This window comes from Adiantum capillus-veneris, chromosome 4, assembly GCF_014529385.1.
Source record: "Adiantum capillus-veneris isolate H3 chromosome 4, ASM1452938v2, whole genome shotgun sequence".
Lineage (NCBI taxonomy): Eukaryota > Viridiplantae > Streptophyta > Polypodiopsida > Polypodiales > Pteridaceae > Adiantum > Adiantum capillus-veneris.
Genome location: NC_140934.1, coordinates 82,767,132 through 82,786,006, shown reverse-complemented (window position 1 = coordinate 82,786,006; position 18,875 = coordinate 82,767,132). Strand labels below are relative to the sequence as shown.

At 46.2% G+C, this 18,875-nt stretch overlaps 1 protein-coding gene across 1 annotated transcript in view; it reads left to right on the top strand.

The window, feature by feature from the left end:
- The first annotated feature begins 896 nt into the window (after positions 1 to 896).
- The window catches only part of LOC147459504 (NAD(P)-binding Rossmann-fold superfamily protein), an 84,480-nt gene continuing 66,501 nt past the window's right edge, over positions 897 to 18,875 (top strand). The window contains exon 1 of the mRNA XM_086510771.1: positions 897 to 1,053. Within this exon, the coding sequence (XP_086366897.1) occupies positions 1,000 to 1,053 (54 nt within the window). The 5' untranslated portion in view covers positions 897 to 999. The remainder of the gene's footprint in view (positions 1,054 to 18,875) is intronic.

Below are 18,875 nucleotides of genomic sequence, written 5' to 3'. Positions count from 1 at the left end.
CTTAAGTTGGTGGCGAGTCCAACGGGCTAACAAGGGGGAGGCCAGCTTCTAGAGGGTGTCTGGCATGCTAGTGTGGGAGAGCTCATGGTGATAGAAGGAGGACAAGCTAGATTTGGCCTTGGCTATAGGCAAGAGAGCTAGCAAAGTAGTCACCAAGATGAAGTGGGCAGTTGACTGAGGCAATGCACGACGTTGAGCTTGTGGAGGGTAGCTATGGTCTTAGCAACTAGAGCAAGCTCAGTGAGGGACACTTCAAGCTGGCTGTGGGACTATGTCTCTCTCTCTCTCTCTCTCTCTCTTTCTCTCTTTTCCACAATGCAATGTCTCTTCGTTTATCCGTGCACCATCATCACCGTGCTTGGAGGTCTACCCACTCCCAGCGCTTTGACCGCTCTTGAGGCCATAGCGTAGGCTTCCAGTATGATCCAAATGAATGAGAGAGAGAGAGAGAGAGAGAGAGAGAGAGAGAGAGAGAGAGAGAGAGAGAGAGAGAGAGAGAGAGGCTACACTCCCCGCGCCCCTACCCAATCCGTTTGCAAGTTCATATGTGCAACTCTTCAACAAGCCCTTCTCATCTGTGCTAACTATGAAAACAACTAAGTAAGGTCATACAGACATAACTTAATTAAGAAAGTTTCATTCACACCTTATGAATACCCTCCCCTCACACACACACGGATTGTGTACTTTTCTTGATCTTCTTTTATGAAATTTGTTAAGAGTGAAGAGCTTGAGGGTACAAAAGGGCCATGCCGCCGCGTTAGTGGCGCCGTTTTACTAGTTATGAAACAATTTTGGTGTGTGAACTGATTTTCATGGGGTCAAGGACCTGTAAGGTTTCTTGATCCGCCGCCGCGTATAAAGCCAGCCTTATATTAACACCCTTGGTTCCGTCTTCCACGTTGCCATAGCTTTGTATAGTGATGCCACGTGTACCTAGCAGAGCCGATCAAATGATCACCACCCAACTATCAAACCAGCTAGCTACACAAGTTCAGTATGGCTCTCGCACCCTTCACGGCTGCTTCTTCCTCTACTCGCCTTCGCGAACAGGTTAGTGTTAAGAATCGAGCTCATGTTTCATTGAGAGAGAAAGAGAGAGAGAGAGAGCGAGCGAGAGCGAGCATTGGCAGCAAGAGAAGCACGTCGGCTGCCATGCCCTGCGTGTTGAGCACACTGAACATTGCGGGTGCCCTATTATTGGAGGCGTCCTGGCAGCCAAAGGTTATTGCACTAGTTGGCAGAGGAAGGCCTTTCAATGGCGGAGAGGCGAGCTTGTGAATTATCCCAATTCTTCAAGGGCCAGCAGGCCACTTAAAAAAGGGCGTTTTACCCTGGAATTCAGCACAATAGAAATGAAGCCGGTAGACTGAAAGGCCTCCAGAGAGATGGAGGAGGGAGATTTGTTCACTAGAAAACAGAAAATCATGGTATCCCTAGCTGGTTGTTGCTACGAGTTCTCTCCATCGTTCCCAGCACGCGGTGCATCAATTAGGTGGCAATGTGATGCCTACGCGTGGCTCTTGCCCGATGGTACGCGACCCTTGCCTGACCATGTAACATGGCTAATATTTGGAAGAGATAAGCACCTCCCCCTGTGGGCTCTTTGGTGTGTCAAAAATAAATAAAAAATTCATGGTATCCCAAGTGTCCACTTTTGGAAAAACTGCCCATACCTTGGTGTAGAGTGCACAGTTCAGGAGTTCACTTTGTGCTCGCACAAGCATGTTTGGATCCCTTGGTAGGCTTTGTCACTCTCCATGTAGGCAACATCATTGGAGTAGTATTCAGTCAGGTGGACACTTTCCAACTCTCTCACAGTGGAGGCAGATACTGAAGACAAAGACAAAGAGGGTGGGAGGAGGTTTGAATTGCAGATATGTGAAAATCAAGAATCTATGCTTTTAAAAATGGCCAAAGCTGGTTACGATGAGCTGTTTTGTTAATCTGACTCTACAACTCAATAACAAAAAACTACTTGTGGTAAATGCATCCCTCATGACTTTAAATATTGTTATGGACATCCCCAAATGCAGTCTCATGCAGACTGTATGTAAGCAAGGCATCTTTTACCGATGTAATCCATACCTGCAATTAAATTGCGAGGGCTACTGCCCTATGTGGCAGCAGTGATCGAAATTTATCATCGCCTGTAATCCATAGCCATAGAGAGACCCAAAGCCCTATTTGAAGCGACGATGAAACCATTCCCATATCTCATATTACATTGGGCACCGACATATGTAATGCTCCTTCATCTCTGGCTTGAAGTCACATAGCTGACATGTCCGCCGCTCTTTTAGACGTATCGAAGTATATCTACCTGTCTCTATCTGCAGGTGACGAGAGGAGGTGCAAAGCTCTCCTATGAATCCCCATGAATCTTGGTCGTAGAATAAACTTATCTCCAATAATGCGAAGAAATTGCTTTTGTGAAAAGCCTTTTTTTCCCATTCTTGAGGAGGAGTTCATCATGTTCTCTCTGTATTAGTTTGTAGTGTGCACGAGATCTTGACTAATAATTTTGTAGATCTCTAAACATTTGAATGCGAGTGTTGGTGCATGCAAAGGGTACTGAAAGAGGAGCAATCCGTCCATAGTAAAGCTACGCAGGCTGACATCTGTGCATGCCAACATCTAGACTCTCCCCCTGTGGCAAACTAGTGCGATATGACTTGAGGGCCAATCTAGCATATCGGTGACCCGGAAATTCCTCCAAGCCATGTATGTAAGATATTGATCTAGGGGGCAAGGATCTCTTGTTGCAGGTATTGGCTTCCCATGTCAAAGTGTATGCTCCAGGGGATACAATGTTTATAGAGTGCATTGGCTTGGAGTGGTAAGGTCTTGGTTTTATGTTGTGGCTAATAGTCGGTCAGACAAGTGTCTCCAAGGCATTGCGTTTGGCCATTTGGTGTGTCGTTTCTCTACTCAGCAACGCCCCCTCCCCTCCCCCCACTTCAAGGCACAATTGATGGCTCGTAGTGGGCTCCTCGAAGGTGCACCTTCCGTCGACAAGAGCACCCAGTGGCCCTCAAGCACAACCACAACCTTTGTCACAAAGGCTGGTACAAGATGAGCAGGGTGTACAACCCTCAAAAGAGCTAAATCACAGGAGATCCATCATCAGTCGTTGATGGATCTCATCAATCTCCTTCATGGTCAGTAGTCTGATCGGGCGTCGTGCATGTCGGGCCAAAGTGATCTGAATCCTCTGATACAGCCTCCATCGATGCTGTGTAGTCCTCCGCAGTCGTGAGCATCTGGATCTCCCTAGCTCGGTCGCTCGATTGATCAGCATGCCACTCGTGTGAGAAGAATGTGAGCTTTGCTGTGGTAGCTACTCCTCCGGCCCAGTGTCCGCTCTAAAGAAGTCTGTGATCCGTCTCTGCAACTTGCTAGCCTCTCCTCTCATCATGCTCTCTTTGTGTCTACGCAGCTCGAGCAAAAACAGTCCCAAACATCTCTAGTTCTCATACCCCATGACTCTAGAGAGTGGTCCAAACTCCAAAGCCCTCTCCGAAAAGGCAGTGAAAGCGGCCTCGTATCTCATAGTAAAGTAGGCAGTGGCATGTGTAGTGCAACTCTGTCTCCGGCTCCATGTGACATAGGGGACACGTCCTGGCCTCTGTTGGTACTCCGCTATATTTACCACTCTCGATCCGAAGCTGGTGTGAAGATGTGCTTATCTGGCCAATAGCACATCGTATCCCATGAGATAAGTGGGTGTCCATGTATCTGGGCCTCATCACAAAACCATCCTCAGTAAGCTGGAGAAGATGCTCTCTATAGAATTCCATCTTCGCACTCAGCTCTTGTGCTGGCTGTATTCAAGTCCTCCTGGTATCTAGCTGAGTCAGGTTCTAGCGGATGAGCTTGATGATCTCAGACTGTGTAAGAGTCAGAGACAATGCATCCAATGAGTACTGGAAGGGGGGCAATCTGTCCATGCTGAACCCATGTGTCCATGCTGAACCCATGTACCTGAAACCATGATGTCATCTCCCCATAACAGCATGCTGTATCTCCCTGGGGCCTGCATAGCTAATTGTCGAAAGGACTCAAGTGCTAGGCAGGCATATCTGTCTCTGAGAAGGTCCCACAAGTGGTGTATAAAGGAGACTGATCTGGTAAGCCTCTCAACCACCAGTGGTGGGGCAGCTAGCTCTGCTCGAATAATGTCATGTGGTATTGAAGCCTCGGCTATAATAAGCCGCGAGATCATAGAGACCAGAGGCTTCTCCATGTCTCCCATCCATCAATGCGACTTGACCTCCCGTGATGGTCCAATGAAAGCCCCCATATTTGAACTCCATAGAGCAATGCGGAAGCCACCAAAGTGTCAAAAAGCCAGAGCTTTGTCCGAGGTTCCTGAAACTGAATATGTAAACACATCCTCTCCAATCCACCCAATGCTGCATTTGCTCTGGAGTCTGGTCAGTCTAGTCTCTGCTGCTCTTCTCAATGAAAATGCTGGTACACTAAAGACCACTCCAAGGTAGGTGTAAGCATCTGTATACTCCACTGTCTCATGGTTGTATGTGAATGCAGGTACTGATCTCCTGGTCCAGTATGGGGGGTGGTTTAAACACCACAACCTTGGTTTTACGGTTGACAGACAAACCACTGTCGTGAGCAAACCTATGCAAAGCATCCAAGTGAGGTTGCATCCCCTCCGGAGAGTCGGAGATCAACACAATATCATCAGCATATAACAATAGTGGAATCCATGTCCCTGTAAGTTGTGCACCTCTATCATCCTCTTTCTCAATATAATCAGAAACCTCATCCACATACATACCGTGTCCCTGTCAAGTGTGCACCTCTATCACCCTCTTTCTCAATATTATTAGAAACCTTATCCACATACATACCAAATAGAGTAGGAGAGAGCGGGCAGCCCTGCTTCACCTTGATAGTGGAGTGAACTAGTGTAGATAACCCCTCTAGAGTGCGTACATGCCCCACTATTGACCTGTATAATGTCATGATCCCCCAAATAAGCCTTGTGGGTACTCCCATCTCCTGTAGTCTACTCATCAATCTAGCTCTGGGTACTGTGTCAAATGCTTTGCGGAAGTCCACAAAGCTACAACAGATTTGTCTCGCATGTGATCTTCCCTAGTCAATAATGGCTCTGAGTGTCAGAATGTGGTCAAGAGTAGAAAAGCCGCTCCCTCATTGCCCATCTACTCAGCTACGTTGAAGAATGGATGCGTACAGCCGTGCCAATGTGTGTCCAATCATGATAGTGCGATAATTCCCAAGCTCCATAGGGTCTCCTTATTTGAAGATAGGGCCATGCATCTCCATCCATAAGTGCTACCAGATCTGCCATGGTGGTCCACCGAGGGTCCCCAAATCTTAACCCCATAAAGCATAGCTGAAGCCACTAGAGTGTCAAAAAACCACAGCTTTGTTCGAGGTTCCTGAAACTGAACCTGCGAACACATCTTCTCCAATCCTCCCAAGGCTGTATAAGCTCTCGTCAATCTAGTTTTTGCTGCTCTCCTCAATGAAAACACCGGTCCACTGAAGATTACCCCAGGATAGGTGTATGCATTTGTATAGTCGACCATCTCTTGGCCATATGTAAAAGTGGGTGCTGACCTCCTGACCCATTGTGGTGTGGTGTTAAGCACCATAACCTTAGTTTATCTAGTTTTTGTTGCTCTCCTCAATGAAAACACCGGTCCACTGAAGAATACCCCAAGATAGGTGTACGCATTTGTATAGTCCACCGTCTCTTGGCCATATGTAAAAGTGGGTGCTGACCTCCTGACCCATTGTGGTGTGGTGTTAAGCACCATAACCTTAGTTTTCCCCAGGTTAACAGACAGTCCACTATCGTGGGAAAATGTGTACAAAGCATCCACATGACGTTGCATCCCTTCCGGGGAGTCAGAAATCAACACAATATTATCAGCATATAACAATAGTGGGATCATGTCCCTGCCAATTGTGCTCCTCTATCACCATGCCTCTCAATGTAGTTAGCCACCTCATCCACATACATGCCAAATAGTGTAGGAGATAGCGAGCAGCCGTGTTTCACCCCAATAGTGGAGCGAACCAAATCAGAAATCGCCTCTAGAGTGCGTACATTCCACACTACTGACTTGTATAGAGCCATGATCCCCCAAATCAACTCTTTGGGTACCCCCATCTTCTGCACTGTGCGCATCAATCTAGCTCTGGGCATTGTATTGAAGGCTTTGCGGAAATCCACAATGCAACAATAGAGCCGTCTCCCACGTGATCTCCCCTCCTCGATAATGGCTCTGAGTGTCAGAATATGATCAAGAGTAGAGAAACCTCTCCTAAAACCCGCCTGTCCTGCTGCCCGTACACCCTCTCTCTCTGCCCATCTACTCAATTGGTAGGCCCTTGCACATGGCACGGTTGAACATCACTGCTAGAAGCTCTACAAGCAGACCTTAGGCATGTATAAAATGCTCTCCTACTAGGCCACCGTGATCATATGCTCTCCTAGTATTCATCCTGTCAATGGCTTTCTTTACCATCTCGGCGGTAAAGAAAGCACATGTGTGTGGGCATGGCTCTGGCAGAGCTGGAAGAGGTGGCTGCCCCACTGTGTAGAGGGATGATGCATACTGACCCCATACCTCCATAGAAGTAATGACTGGTGGGGGAGAGTGCTCATGGAAGAGTCGCCATGCCTCGCCTGAATTTTGGCTCAAAAACAACTGATATAAATCTTGCTCTAGTCACTCTAGTCAAGCTAGAAACTCCCTCTTCTTCTATCGTACCAAACGCCGAGAAGCAATTTGTGATTGCCTGTGAGTAATGACTCCTAGAAGTACCTCCCTCTGAAGTCGGCCCTGGTCTCTCTGCACTCCTCATCATACCAGCTATTATGGGGAATGCTCTCAGAACGTCGTCGTTGCCCAGGCTCAATGTGTGGGTATGCCTCTTCTACTGCATCCTGTAGTGTCTCTGTCAATATATAAGTGAGCTCCCCTAGAGGTCCCCCCGGATCTTGTGTGCATAAGGGTCTGTAGATACCATCTATGTAGACAGGATAAGTCTTTAAAGTAAAGTGTGTCGGGTATGCGTAGATGTCTGTGTCAGTTGAGCTGAGCTAAATTGGAATGAGACGGTAAACGTGAGGAGAGCATGATCTATTGCTACCCCAAAAGGCCTGGCCCGCCGACTGTAAAGTCCTGTATAGAAGGCATGAAACGTATAGAGGACATGAAACTGGGCTGAGCCAAAACATAATCCACTATGCTAGCCCCATGTCTATGAGGAAAACAAGTGAACCTACTCGACGCTGGAAACCTCTGAAGGCCATTCAAGATGGCGAGTCCATGTGCAGTCCCCAAGTCTGTCAGATATCCCCAGAAAGCTATCTTAGACTGGCTCATCCTGGCATTAAAGTCTCCCAAAAGAATGACATCTTCATTCCTAGAAAACTTCCATATGTCCTCATCCAATAGCATGTAGGGTGACTGCCCCTTGGGCGATGCATAATGAGATGTGCTGGGGGAAAAATAGCATATTGCAATGTAGATTGGCCCCCCTGTCTCCGCTTTCACTCTGATCCACATATATCTGGCTTGCTCATCTCTCCGAACAATACGAATGAGGGGTTGAAGCTCCTCCCTCAATAGGACTGCCACACCTCCTGACCCCATCCTGCCTACAAGTAGTCTCCCAATGGTATCCGGTCACTCTAGGTAATGTGCCGGCTGGAGTCTGATGAGTTTCCGAGTAAAAATTAATGTCTCTTCCATTAAATCTATCCTCAAATGCACCTACATCTAGCTTCATTGATCCATTACAATTCCATGCTGCCATTTTATGGTTGGTCCCATAGGTCTTGCACCGTCATGCGGTGCGCTTTTCCAACACTGCTACTCTCCTTCTCCTGTAGAAAGCAATTTTCCCTTTATCTCTCGCCACCTTGATCTTCGACATCAGTTCTTGCATGTGTGCTACTTGTGGTATAGTGAGGTCATCACCCAAAATTATCCCAGTTTGCTTGAGTGTTGGTCTCTTCTTCAAGAAATCCTTCCTACCTTTCTAGCTTCCAGCGTAGGAAACGTATAATGAGCGCTCTTTCCTTGGGCCTTCCTTTCTCATCACTTCCCTTCTTGCCAACTCTCCAAGCACCTGTGTGTGTGGGTTCAGAAATATTCATGCACTTCATGAGCTCTTGTACTTCTTCTTCTACTTTTTAAGTGTCTTTGAGACCTATAACACGCACATGAAGGGCTCTAGTCTCCTCTTTTGCTCCTCCTTAATTGTCATATTGATGATAGTGGATGTCGTTGTGGCTTCAGGGATCTTATCTTTTCCTTTCTTTGCGTCCTCGATCCACTTTTCAGCTTTATCAACCTTCCCCTGTGTTTTGAATAGGTGCTCCGTCAATGAAGAGGTTGTTCGTGCCTTCTGCTCTTCCTCTTCCCGTAGAGTTTTCACCTGCTCCTTAATGCTTTCAAGTTCCTTTATCACTGAGGGTTGATTTTCTTCCTCCTTTTTTTGGCAAGTTGCAAGGTCTCCCTCAAGTGCTTCAATCAATGCATCCTTTTCATCCATGCATTCTTCCATTTTTTATTTCCAGGATTCAAACGAAGCAAATGCATCCTCTAATCTTTTGTGCATCACGCATTCCATCTCATTCACTTCCGCCCTCACAATCGTTTGCATTTCGGCCTTCAATAATGTGTACATCTCGTCACACTTACTAAACATCTCTTTGTCCAACTCTTTCCTCATATCTGCATACATAGTTTTTTTGTAAGTCTCCTGCTCGCGCTCAAGAGGAACCTCTCTTTGTTTGTGTGAGTATATTAGTGGGAGCATTGTTGCTGCAGGTAGCGAAGAGAGAGATGTGTTGTTTGCTATCTACCTGCTCCAACTCTTGCATCCGTTTGGCTAATTTTTGATGCCATAAGTGGCCACTGATTACAATGGTAAGTCTAGTACCAAGTCTGGGTACAAACAAAGAAAACTACAAACTAGAAATCGAGATAGGAGTGCTACCGACTTTTATGGGTGGCTGGTAAGCTGAGCAATGGTATAATGCCACAAAGGTACAAAATGGGGATAAGAGTCACCATGATACAATATAGCAGTAGCATGAAGTCTATCCAGATCGACACTCTGGGTGTCGTGCTAGAATCCTGTGGATCCTCTACCGCAATCTCCGTTGGTGCTGCGTGGCTCCATTCCTTAGTCGTGGTCGTCTCGATCTCCCCAACTCCATAGCTCGGTCAATGAGAGTACCACTGGTGTGTGTATGGGTGGGAACCGAGCTCTGTGGTGGTGGTGGCCCCTCTGCCTCTGTGGTACTCGGATTGAAGAAATCTGAGATGCGTCTCTGGGACTATCTCTGTCTATGCCCTCTCAATAGTGAGTCTGTATGTCTCTGTATCTCAAGTAGAAATAATCCGAGACATCTCCGATCCTGATATCTCATGACTCTATCTAACGAGTCAAAACCATCTCTAAATAAGCAGTGTAAGCGTCCCCGTATCTCATAGTTGACGGTGCAGTGACATATGTAGTGAAGCTCTGTCTATGGCTCTGCATGGCATAACTGACATATCCTATTGTCTGCTGGTATGTCTCTGAATCTACCTGTCTCAATCCCAAGCTGGTGTGAAGATGTGCATATCTGGCCTATGGCACATCGTAACCCATGAGATAGATGTGTGTCCGTGTAGCTGGGCTGTGTGACAAAATCCGTGTGTTGTGAGTAGGAGAAGATGCTCTCTATAGAAAGCCCTCTTCGTACCCAACTCCCGTGATGGCTCTATCCATGTCCTCTTGGTATCAAGCTGGATAAGATCCTGCCAAATAAGTCTAGTAATCTCCATCCGTGTAAGAGCCAAAGATGGTGCATCAAGAGAATACTGGAAAGGGGGCAGCCTGTCCATGTTAAAACCTTGCCTCTGAAACCATGAGCTCATCTGTGCATACCAACATGATGTATCTCCTTGTAATGCTAGCTCTCTGGATGACTCAAGAGAAAGCCTAGCATATCCGTCTCTTTTCCAAGAGTCCAACCTTCGGCATGGGCCAAGCAACTCCTCTCATGGAAGCTTTCATCGCTTCATGGGTTTGATGCTCTACTTCAAAATGCCATCCTCCAAACCCATTTGGCCTCCTCCCTAAACTCGGCGGCTCATGGTGCTAGGAAGAGAGCACAAGACACCATTTTGGAGGAAGTGGAGTCTCTACCAAAGGAAGAAACGGTAGGAGAATTAGTACACCATGAGGTCACTACACAAATGAAAAACCTTCTCACACCTCCCCCGAAAAGGCCGCCGCACTTTAAAGCCTCACATCGTGTTAACCACAATAAAAAACCTCTCCCTTTGGCTAGAACCTCTCATGAGGGGGCCCTACATCAACCCTACAAAAAACCCAAATCTTTCGCCTTCGGGGATCCTCTCTTCCACCCCTTGTAAACTTCCCCATACCCCTTCCCCCAAAAACCACCTTTTTCCTTCCCCCTCCCCCAACCCCACCATTGTGCCTCCCCTCTTGATAACACCCAATTATCCTCTTAACTCTTGTAATTCCTCCACCCTTGTTTCCTACCCACACCATCCCCATCCCAAACATAGCCTCCCCAAGAATCATAGAGGTTCAAAAAACTTGCAATGGAGGAGGACGAAATAGCGGTAGAGCACCCTTCTTCTTGGGTCCACTTGCTCTTCTCCCGTACCCCTCTCTTCCCTAACCTTTGGACCCCTCCTCCATGTAATTCCTCCTTTCTTCCTCTCTCTTACCATGCTGTTAGAAAAAGGCTTAAATACTGGCTTCCCCTCACCAACCCTCCTCTCTACAAAATCATGACCTTAAGTAAGCAAACTATCTTCTCTCTTGAAAATAAAGTAACCAACTTCTCCTTTCACAACATGGCTAATCGCCCCCTCTCCTCCGCAGAACGCTAAATTTTGGGTCTAGGACTCAATTACATTCCCCCCTCCCCTCCTCCACCTTCCTCTTCTATACATGAGGCGTATAGCAATCTTGAGAGAAGCTTACAACTCCAAATCTTTTTCTAAAATTCACTTCCCCTCTCCTCTTCCACTTCTAAAAAGAATGCACTCCTTCCCCCTCCATCTTTTTCTAATCCCAATCCCTCTTGGAACCCGCCTTCTCACTCCACCACCCTACGACTTTCTTTTGAGGATACTCTCTCCCTTTTAAAACCTCTCCTTTGCCATTCTCCCCCATTTTTTACAAAACCCCTCATACTAAAAGCCGTTTGCTCTCTTAAAAACGATCGAAAAATTATAATCAACCCCGCGGATAAGAACCTTGGCCCCGTCATCCTCTCCCAATCTTGGTACAATAAAGAAGCCTTGCGCCACCTCTTAGACCCTCTCACTTACTCTCCTATCTCTTCACCTCCTCGACCTTTTGTTCAATCCACTCTTCTTTCCATTGTTTCTCACTTTCATCTCCTTCCTTCCAAAGAAAGATCCTACATCCTCTCCTCCTCTCAATCTTCTCCCAAACCTTGTCCCTTCTTCCTTTTGCCCAAAATCCATATACCGACCCTTGTAGGCCGCCCTATTTGTTCCTACAAGGGATATACCTTGGAGAATTCCTCTAAGTGGCTACATGTGCAACTCTTCCCCATACTCCTTGCCAAGAAACAACACCTCCTGGACTCTCATTATCTCATCATAGACCTGGCCGCTATCACTTTCTCTCCTCACATTACTCTCTTTACCTTCGACGTAGAGTCACTCTACCCGAGCATCCCTATCCAAGATGGGCTCTATGCACTTAGAAACTCTATCCAGGGTCATTTTCCTTATCCAAAAGTTAGCTTCATCCTCTCTTTGGCCTCTCTCATTCTCAACCACCATTACATCTCCTTTCAAGGGAAGTTTTGGCATCAAGTAAAAGGCACCGCAATGGGGTCTAACTTTGCGGTGGTGTATGCTTGTCTATTTTTATGTTCCTTAGAGGAAGGAGGGAGCCTTATCTCTTCCCCTTCTCTCCTCTACCTCAAGAGATTCATAGACGATGCTTTTGGAGTTTGGGATGGCCCCCCCTCTAGCCTTAAAAATCTTCTCCTTGACTACGGACATCCTCTCCAAGAGCACATTAAGATCACTCCCTTTATCTCCGCACATGAAGCTTTTATTTTGGACATTCACTTCAAAGAGCCCTCTTTCCACTCTACAGGGATTCTTGACACTCATTGCCACCAAAAGCCTCTTAACTTCTACAACTACATCCCGTGGCAGTCTTGGCACCCTACGCACCAGAAAATTGATTTTATATTATCAGAGCTTAAAAGATATATCATTAGGGAAAGCTCGCTCGAGGGATTTATCTCTATTCGCAACCTCTTCTTTTCCCGGCTCAGAGCTAAGGGTTACCCTGCACCGTTCCTTAAGGCTTGCTTTCTCTATGTGGCCTATGCTTCCAGGCCCGCTTTCCTTTTGAGAAGTAACCTCAAGAATGCAGCACCTTTCATTGTCAAAATCCCCTTTACTCCCTTTACCCGCCAGCTTAGTTTGGCCAAAACCGTTAACCAACCTCTCTCTAAACACCTGGAAATCCACTCCGAACTCCCCTGCTCTACCAAACCAGTCATCTGCTGGCTCAATGCGCCCAACCTCGGCAACCTTCTCTCTAGTTAGAGCCCTGCACCTTGCCCTTCTGTCACAAAGTGATGACGTGGCGGACAACAGAAACCCTAAAATTCTTCCAAACCCTAATTTCTGCCAGAAACCCTAATTTTCGAAAATCGCGAAGGCTTTTTTTTATAAAAAAATAAAAAATAAAAAAAATTGGGAAAATGATGAGCGACGCGAATTTTGCTTTTTTTTTTTTTAATAAAAAAAGAGAAAAAGATTCTCTAAGAGAGAGAGAACTGATGCTTTTTATTTTAAAAGCTTTTGGGGCTCTGCTTTTGGGCATCCCTTGTAACCTTTAAATTAGTGGTGAGGGCCTCACTTCTCAGAGCATCTGGACGCAGAGTCTGAGAGTGAAACCCTAACCGCTCTCTTGTACTTTGATGATTGATTAATACAAAAAGAAATACCGAAAGGGGCGCCAGTCTTTGGGGCCAATATCTCTAGGCACGGAACTCCGCCGGGCCAGTGCAAATCTATTGTGATTTGTGAATTGTTTTGAAGTGGTTATTTGGTGCTGTCGCGGTTGATTGTTGACTTGGAGTGTCCAAGTCTGTTACAGTGGTATCAGAGCACGGCCGATTTCTCTTCTAGGGGAAATCCGATCCCCAATTTTTTTTTTCCGCGGCACCTATGGCTTCAAGCAATGATCAGTCGACTCCCTCTGCATCTGGAGATGCAGGCTGGGATCACAACGAAGATTCAGACAGAGAGTATGGCTCGCCTCGGCCTACTCAGGTGGAGCAAAGAGAGATGGAGCGTCGTCAATTGATTGGCGATACAACAAAGATGATGCTCAATTTTGCCAAGGACCCAAAGATGGCAAAATATATGAACCAGACCTCTTTGGAAGAGGTACAGACGGAGTGGCAGAGAACCACAACACCACTCCCGAAACCCGCTCTCAAGAAACCTTCTGCCTCCAAGAAAATATACGGAGAAGGAACTGGAGAACGTGGTTTATGCACGGATTGCTCAGCTTTTTGACGCGCAAAAGAAAGGCAAAAAGCACGGCAAAAAGCAGAAGAAAGGCACTGACTTCCCGGGATATTTGGGTCGTCGGTCGACATTTGACAAGGCAAAGAAATTGAAGAAGCGCGTCAAGTTTGAAGACCTACCCAGTTCTTCTTCTTCTTCTTCTGACAGTTATTCTAGCTCCTCGGATTAGAGCGAAGAAGACAGAAAAAGCAAAAAGCGAAGCAAGACACAAAGCTTCTTAAAGGGCAAGAAAAAGGCAAAGAAGGCTACATCTCGCCCAGAGACTAACAGTTCTACTGAGGACTCGCCTACAGGCAGCTCAGATTCCGATGACGGAAAGTTTTATGCGAACAAGAAGAATTTTTACAAAGCCAACCAGTATGACTTTCTCGAAGATAAAAGCAAGAAAGTCCGAGAGTTTAAGGAAGGTGGCCACTCGATCAAGTTTGATACTTTTTCAGGATACTCAGATGCTTCGAAGGCTTTGTCTTTTATACAGCAGTTTGACATCGCTTTCGCGGGAGGACGCTATTCAGAGCACTCCAAGATTCGGAGAGCTGCCTCTTACTTTAAGGAGAATGCTCGTACTTGGTGGTCCACGCTTCTTTTAAACAAGACTGCACCAGTTAAATGACTGAAATTTAAGAGGCTTTTTATTTCTTCTTGGTTGACTCAAGAGTTTGAGCGAGATATACGAGCTGCTTGGAACCATCTTCGGATGACCAAGAAAGATACAATCAATGCTTATTGTGAAAGATTCTGGAGCTCTTGTCTACCCGCCTCTTCATTCAAGAAGATCTCGTTTAGAGAACAGATTGAGCGGTTTACCTTGGGTCTACCTACAGAGATCCGAGATCACTGCTTGGAACAGAAGTCAGCTTCTATTCAGGAGTTGATGAGTCATGCGAAGCGGGGCTTTGCCATTCACTCTGGCAGTCTGACCTACCCCACAGATGAGGCCATGACACAACGAGCAGAACAGACTTCTGGGAATGAAAGTAGAAAGAAAAAGAGCAACCCAAAGAAAAATGATGCACGACCCAAGCTTACTCCTGAGGAGAGAGCTCGCTTCATCAGAGAGGGGAAGTGCTTTGGATGCGGGGAACATGGACATATCTCCGCGAAGTGTCCTAAAAAGGCACAGAAAGAACAGAATGATAAAGACGACGACAGGTCTGAGAGTTCGAGAGCAGTTGAGGAATGTGGCAGAAAAGGCAGATAGAAAAGCAGAACTGGTACCACATGGCGTGGGACCTGTACCTAATCTAATGAATGAAAGTACAAACTTTGCCGCTTTTGGGGCAAAGTGAAGGATCAGGAAGCTCTTTTGAAGGAGCCAAGGCCAACTTCTTTTCACTTGGAATTGGCGGCTCGATTTGGAACTACGCCCGACAGACTGACGCCACAGGCGGAGGTAGTTCGACCGGCACCCGGATGGGATGTTGCCATTACACCGAGCATTGGCAAACTTCGTTTGCAATGACAGGGGTGTTCAGGACACGCGAGTGACGTTCTACTCGGGATCCCTTGGTACCAGAAGAACTACGCCGTGGTCGACTACCGGGCCGAGAAAGCGACTTTGATAAATGAAGGGCTTAGAGATTGTACTTGATGAACTTCAGTTTTCTTACTCATTCTTTTGGGAGAGCTGAACGATGGATAAAGGTTGAATATGTTTTGACCTGAAGAAAAGAACGCCAAGATTTTTTTCTCCACGCTCATGCCGATTGCTTTTGAGAGGGCCTGAAGATCATACCATTGATCTGATATCTGGAAGCACGCCACCGAATCGGCCACCTTACCGTGTGAGCCAAGTACAGAATGAAGAGATTATGAACCCAGTGAAAGACCTCTTGGAAAAGGGTCTTGTCCAGCGTAGTACTTCACCGTATTGCTCTCTAGTGTTGTTGGTTTTGAAGAAAGACGGATCTTGGAGAATGTGCATCGATTATAGTACTCTCAACGAAATCACCATCAAGAACAGATTTCCGATTCCTAGGATCGATGATATACTCGACAGGTTACAGGGATCCTCGTGCTTTAGCAAGATTGACTTGAAGAGTGGATATCATCAGATCAGGATAGTGCCGGGAGACGTCTACAAGACAGCTTTTCGGACGACTTTTGGGTTATTTGAGTTCTTGGTAAGCCTTTTGGCTTAACCAATGCTCCTACGACATTTAACCGGATGATGGACATGATTTTTCGAGAGTACAGGCTATTTGTTGGCACTTTCTTTGACGACATCATTGTTTTCTCCAAGAATGAGGCAGAACACAGAGATCATCTGCTTCAAATCTTTCAGGCATTACGAGATCACACGTTAGTGATTAATGCAAAGAAAAGTGAATTTTTCCTACCAGAGATACATTTTTTTGGGACACATTGTGTCCGCAGAGCAGGAGTGCAAATGGACCTGGCCAAGATAGAGACTATCCGTGATTGCCCGATTTGAGGAATGTCCATGAAGTTAGAAGCTTCTTGGGACTGTGTTCGTACTACAGGCGGTTCATACGAAAGTTTGCAGAGGTTGCTTCCCCTTTGCATACCTTGACTCAGAAAGGAGTACCTTTCTCGTGGGGACCCACAAAGGTGACTGCCTTTCGGACATTGAAAGAGAAATTGACTACGGGACCTATTTTGACTTTGCCGGACTTGCAGAAGTCATTTGAAGTATATTGTGATGCTTGTGGTCGTAGTCTGGGTGTGGTCTTGATGCAAGAAGGCCATGTCATAGCTTACGAGAGCCGTTTGTTCTCTGGGCCGGAGATGACAACACAGATCTATGAGAAAGAGCTTTTGGCTGTTATCCACGCTCTTACTCAGTGGCGGCATTACCTACTCGGAGCGGATTTTACTGTCTTTACAGACCATCAGAGTTTGCGCTACTTCTTGTCACAGAAGCAGCTTTCAGAAAAGCAGATGCGGTGGGCGAACATCTTGTCACAGTTCCACTTCCAGATTGTCCATGTGAGGGACAGAAGAATATGGTGGCAGATACTTTGTCTTGGAAACCGTTGGTTCTGGCTATTTCCGCGATACATCATAGGAGCTTTAAGGATATGGTCGATCAGTATGCCACAGATACAGATTTTGCAGATATTTTCACACGGATACGGGATGGGGAGACAGTAGTAGCTGGATACTCCCTTCGGGAAGGCTACTTGATGAAAAAGACTATGTTGTGCGTTACACAGCCGTTGAGGGAAAAGGTTATGACTGAATGCCACTGTCCACCTTTTACGGGTCACCGCGGCATTGCTACCACCATGAAGGGGGTAGAGAAATACTTCTTTGGGCCGAGACTCAAAAAGGATGTGGAAGAGTTTGTGCACAGTTGCTTGGTATGCCAGAAGGTCAAGTTTGACAGGCATAAGGCACAGGGATTGTTACAGCCTTTACCCATACCCACCCGCCCCTGGGAAAATATCGAAATGGATTTCATTTTTTTTAATCTCCCGAGAACACAGAATGATCACGATGATTTTCCGATTACATGGCACGCCTGAGACGATTGTCTCCGACAGAGACCCCAGATTTATGAGTTTGTTTTGGAAGGCAATTTGGGAGAACATTGGCACACAGTTGCAGTTCTCGTCATCGTTCCACTTGCAGACTGACGGGCAATTTGAGATTGCCAATTCAGTGATTTTAGATTTATTGAAGTCTTGTATCTCGGATCAGAAGACTCAATGGGAAAGGAACTTATCTTTGGTGGAATTTGCCTACAATAACACGATACACTCTTCGACGGGGAAGACGCCATGTGAGATTGTTGAAAGTGTTGCGAAGGTTCCATCCTTCCTGAGCACGAAAGATTAGATATTTGAAGCGGATGAATATTCGCGAGATTTGGATACGGCTTTTGCCAAGGTTCGCGAGACTTTGCAGAAGTCTCAAGAACGACAGAAAAAGGCAGCGGATCGCCATCGTCGCGACTTGAAACTGAAGGAGGATGATTGGGTGCTCTTACTTTTGAGAAGGCACGCCTAAGAAAGAAAAAGGGAAAGGAGAGGCTTTTTCCAAAGCTTAGTATGTGATACTACGGACCTTTCTAGATTACTGAAAAGAGAAATGATGTCTCCTTCCGATTGAACCTGCCAGATACTTGGAGGATTCACAATGCATTGCATGTGAGTCTCTTGAACCCTGTTAAGGGTGATGTGCTCGATGATGGGGAGCCTGATGAGCAACCCGCAGTGGAAGAAAACGAGGGGATCCTTGTTCCTGAACAGATTTTGGCACATAATGATACGAAGAAAGGTAAAGTCCGAAGGCGGTTCTTGGTTTAGTTCAAGAACTTTCCTGCATTTGATGCGAAGTGGATGGAGGAGGAGGACCTAGCAGATACTCCTCGGATTGTGAAACTTTACCTCGATGTTTTGGTTTAGCATAGTCTACTCCAAACGGAACCCAGAAACTCAGCTTGGCCGAAGATCTGGTGCAGTGGGATGCACAAGAGGGGAGTTACTCCGCTCCTTTGTCAACAGATGCCTCGATTTTGATACTAAAGTCATTGATGTCTCTTTGAGCTTCAAGGATACTGAGAGCTGACAATATTCTGCTGGATGACTTTATGAAATGGAATTCCTGATAATGATACTGATTTGTTCTTGACTTCTTGTGAGTGCAGGAACTGATAGACAAAATGACTGCAGCATTTTGGTCTACTTGATCTCGAATAGACATGGTTGCAATAGGGGTTATTCAATCGGACATCGATGAGGTCCCGATTGGACCTAGATGTGATTGCTAGCTACATTGCCGATAAATCATGTTCTAAGATCCGAATGAATGTTGAATGTCATGTGATGTCCTGTGATGTCGTGTGATGTGACTATCGATTTTGTACATGTGCTAGATGTGTGTTCCTAGTATGTAGGTACTAACAGTCAGTGTCTGCTAAGACGGTTTATGGCTTTTGTCGGTTTTGTAGGCATAATCGCGGTCGATTACAATGCTTTCAAGAGGGGGGTATGTCACAAAGTGATGACGTGGCGGACAGCAGAAACCCTAATTTCTGCCAGAAACCCTAATTTCCGGAAATCGCGGAGGCTTTTATTTTTTATTTTTTTGGGAAAATGATGAGCGACGCGAATTTTGCTTTTTTTTTATAAAAGAAAGAGAGAAAGACTCTCTAAGAGAGAGAGAGAACTGATGCTTTTTATTTTAAAAGCTTTTGGGGCTCTGCTTTTGGGCATCCCTTGTAACCTTTAAATTAGTGGTGAGGGCCTCACTTCTCAGAGCATCTGGACACAGAGTTTG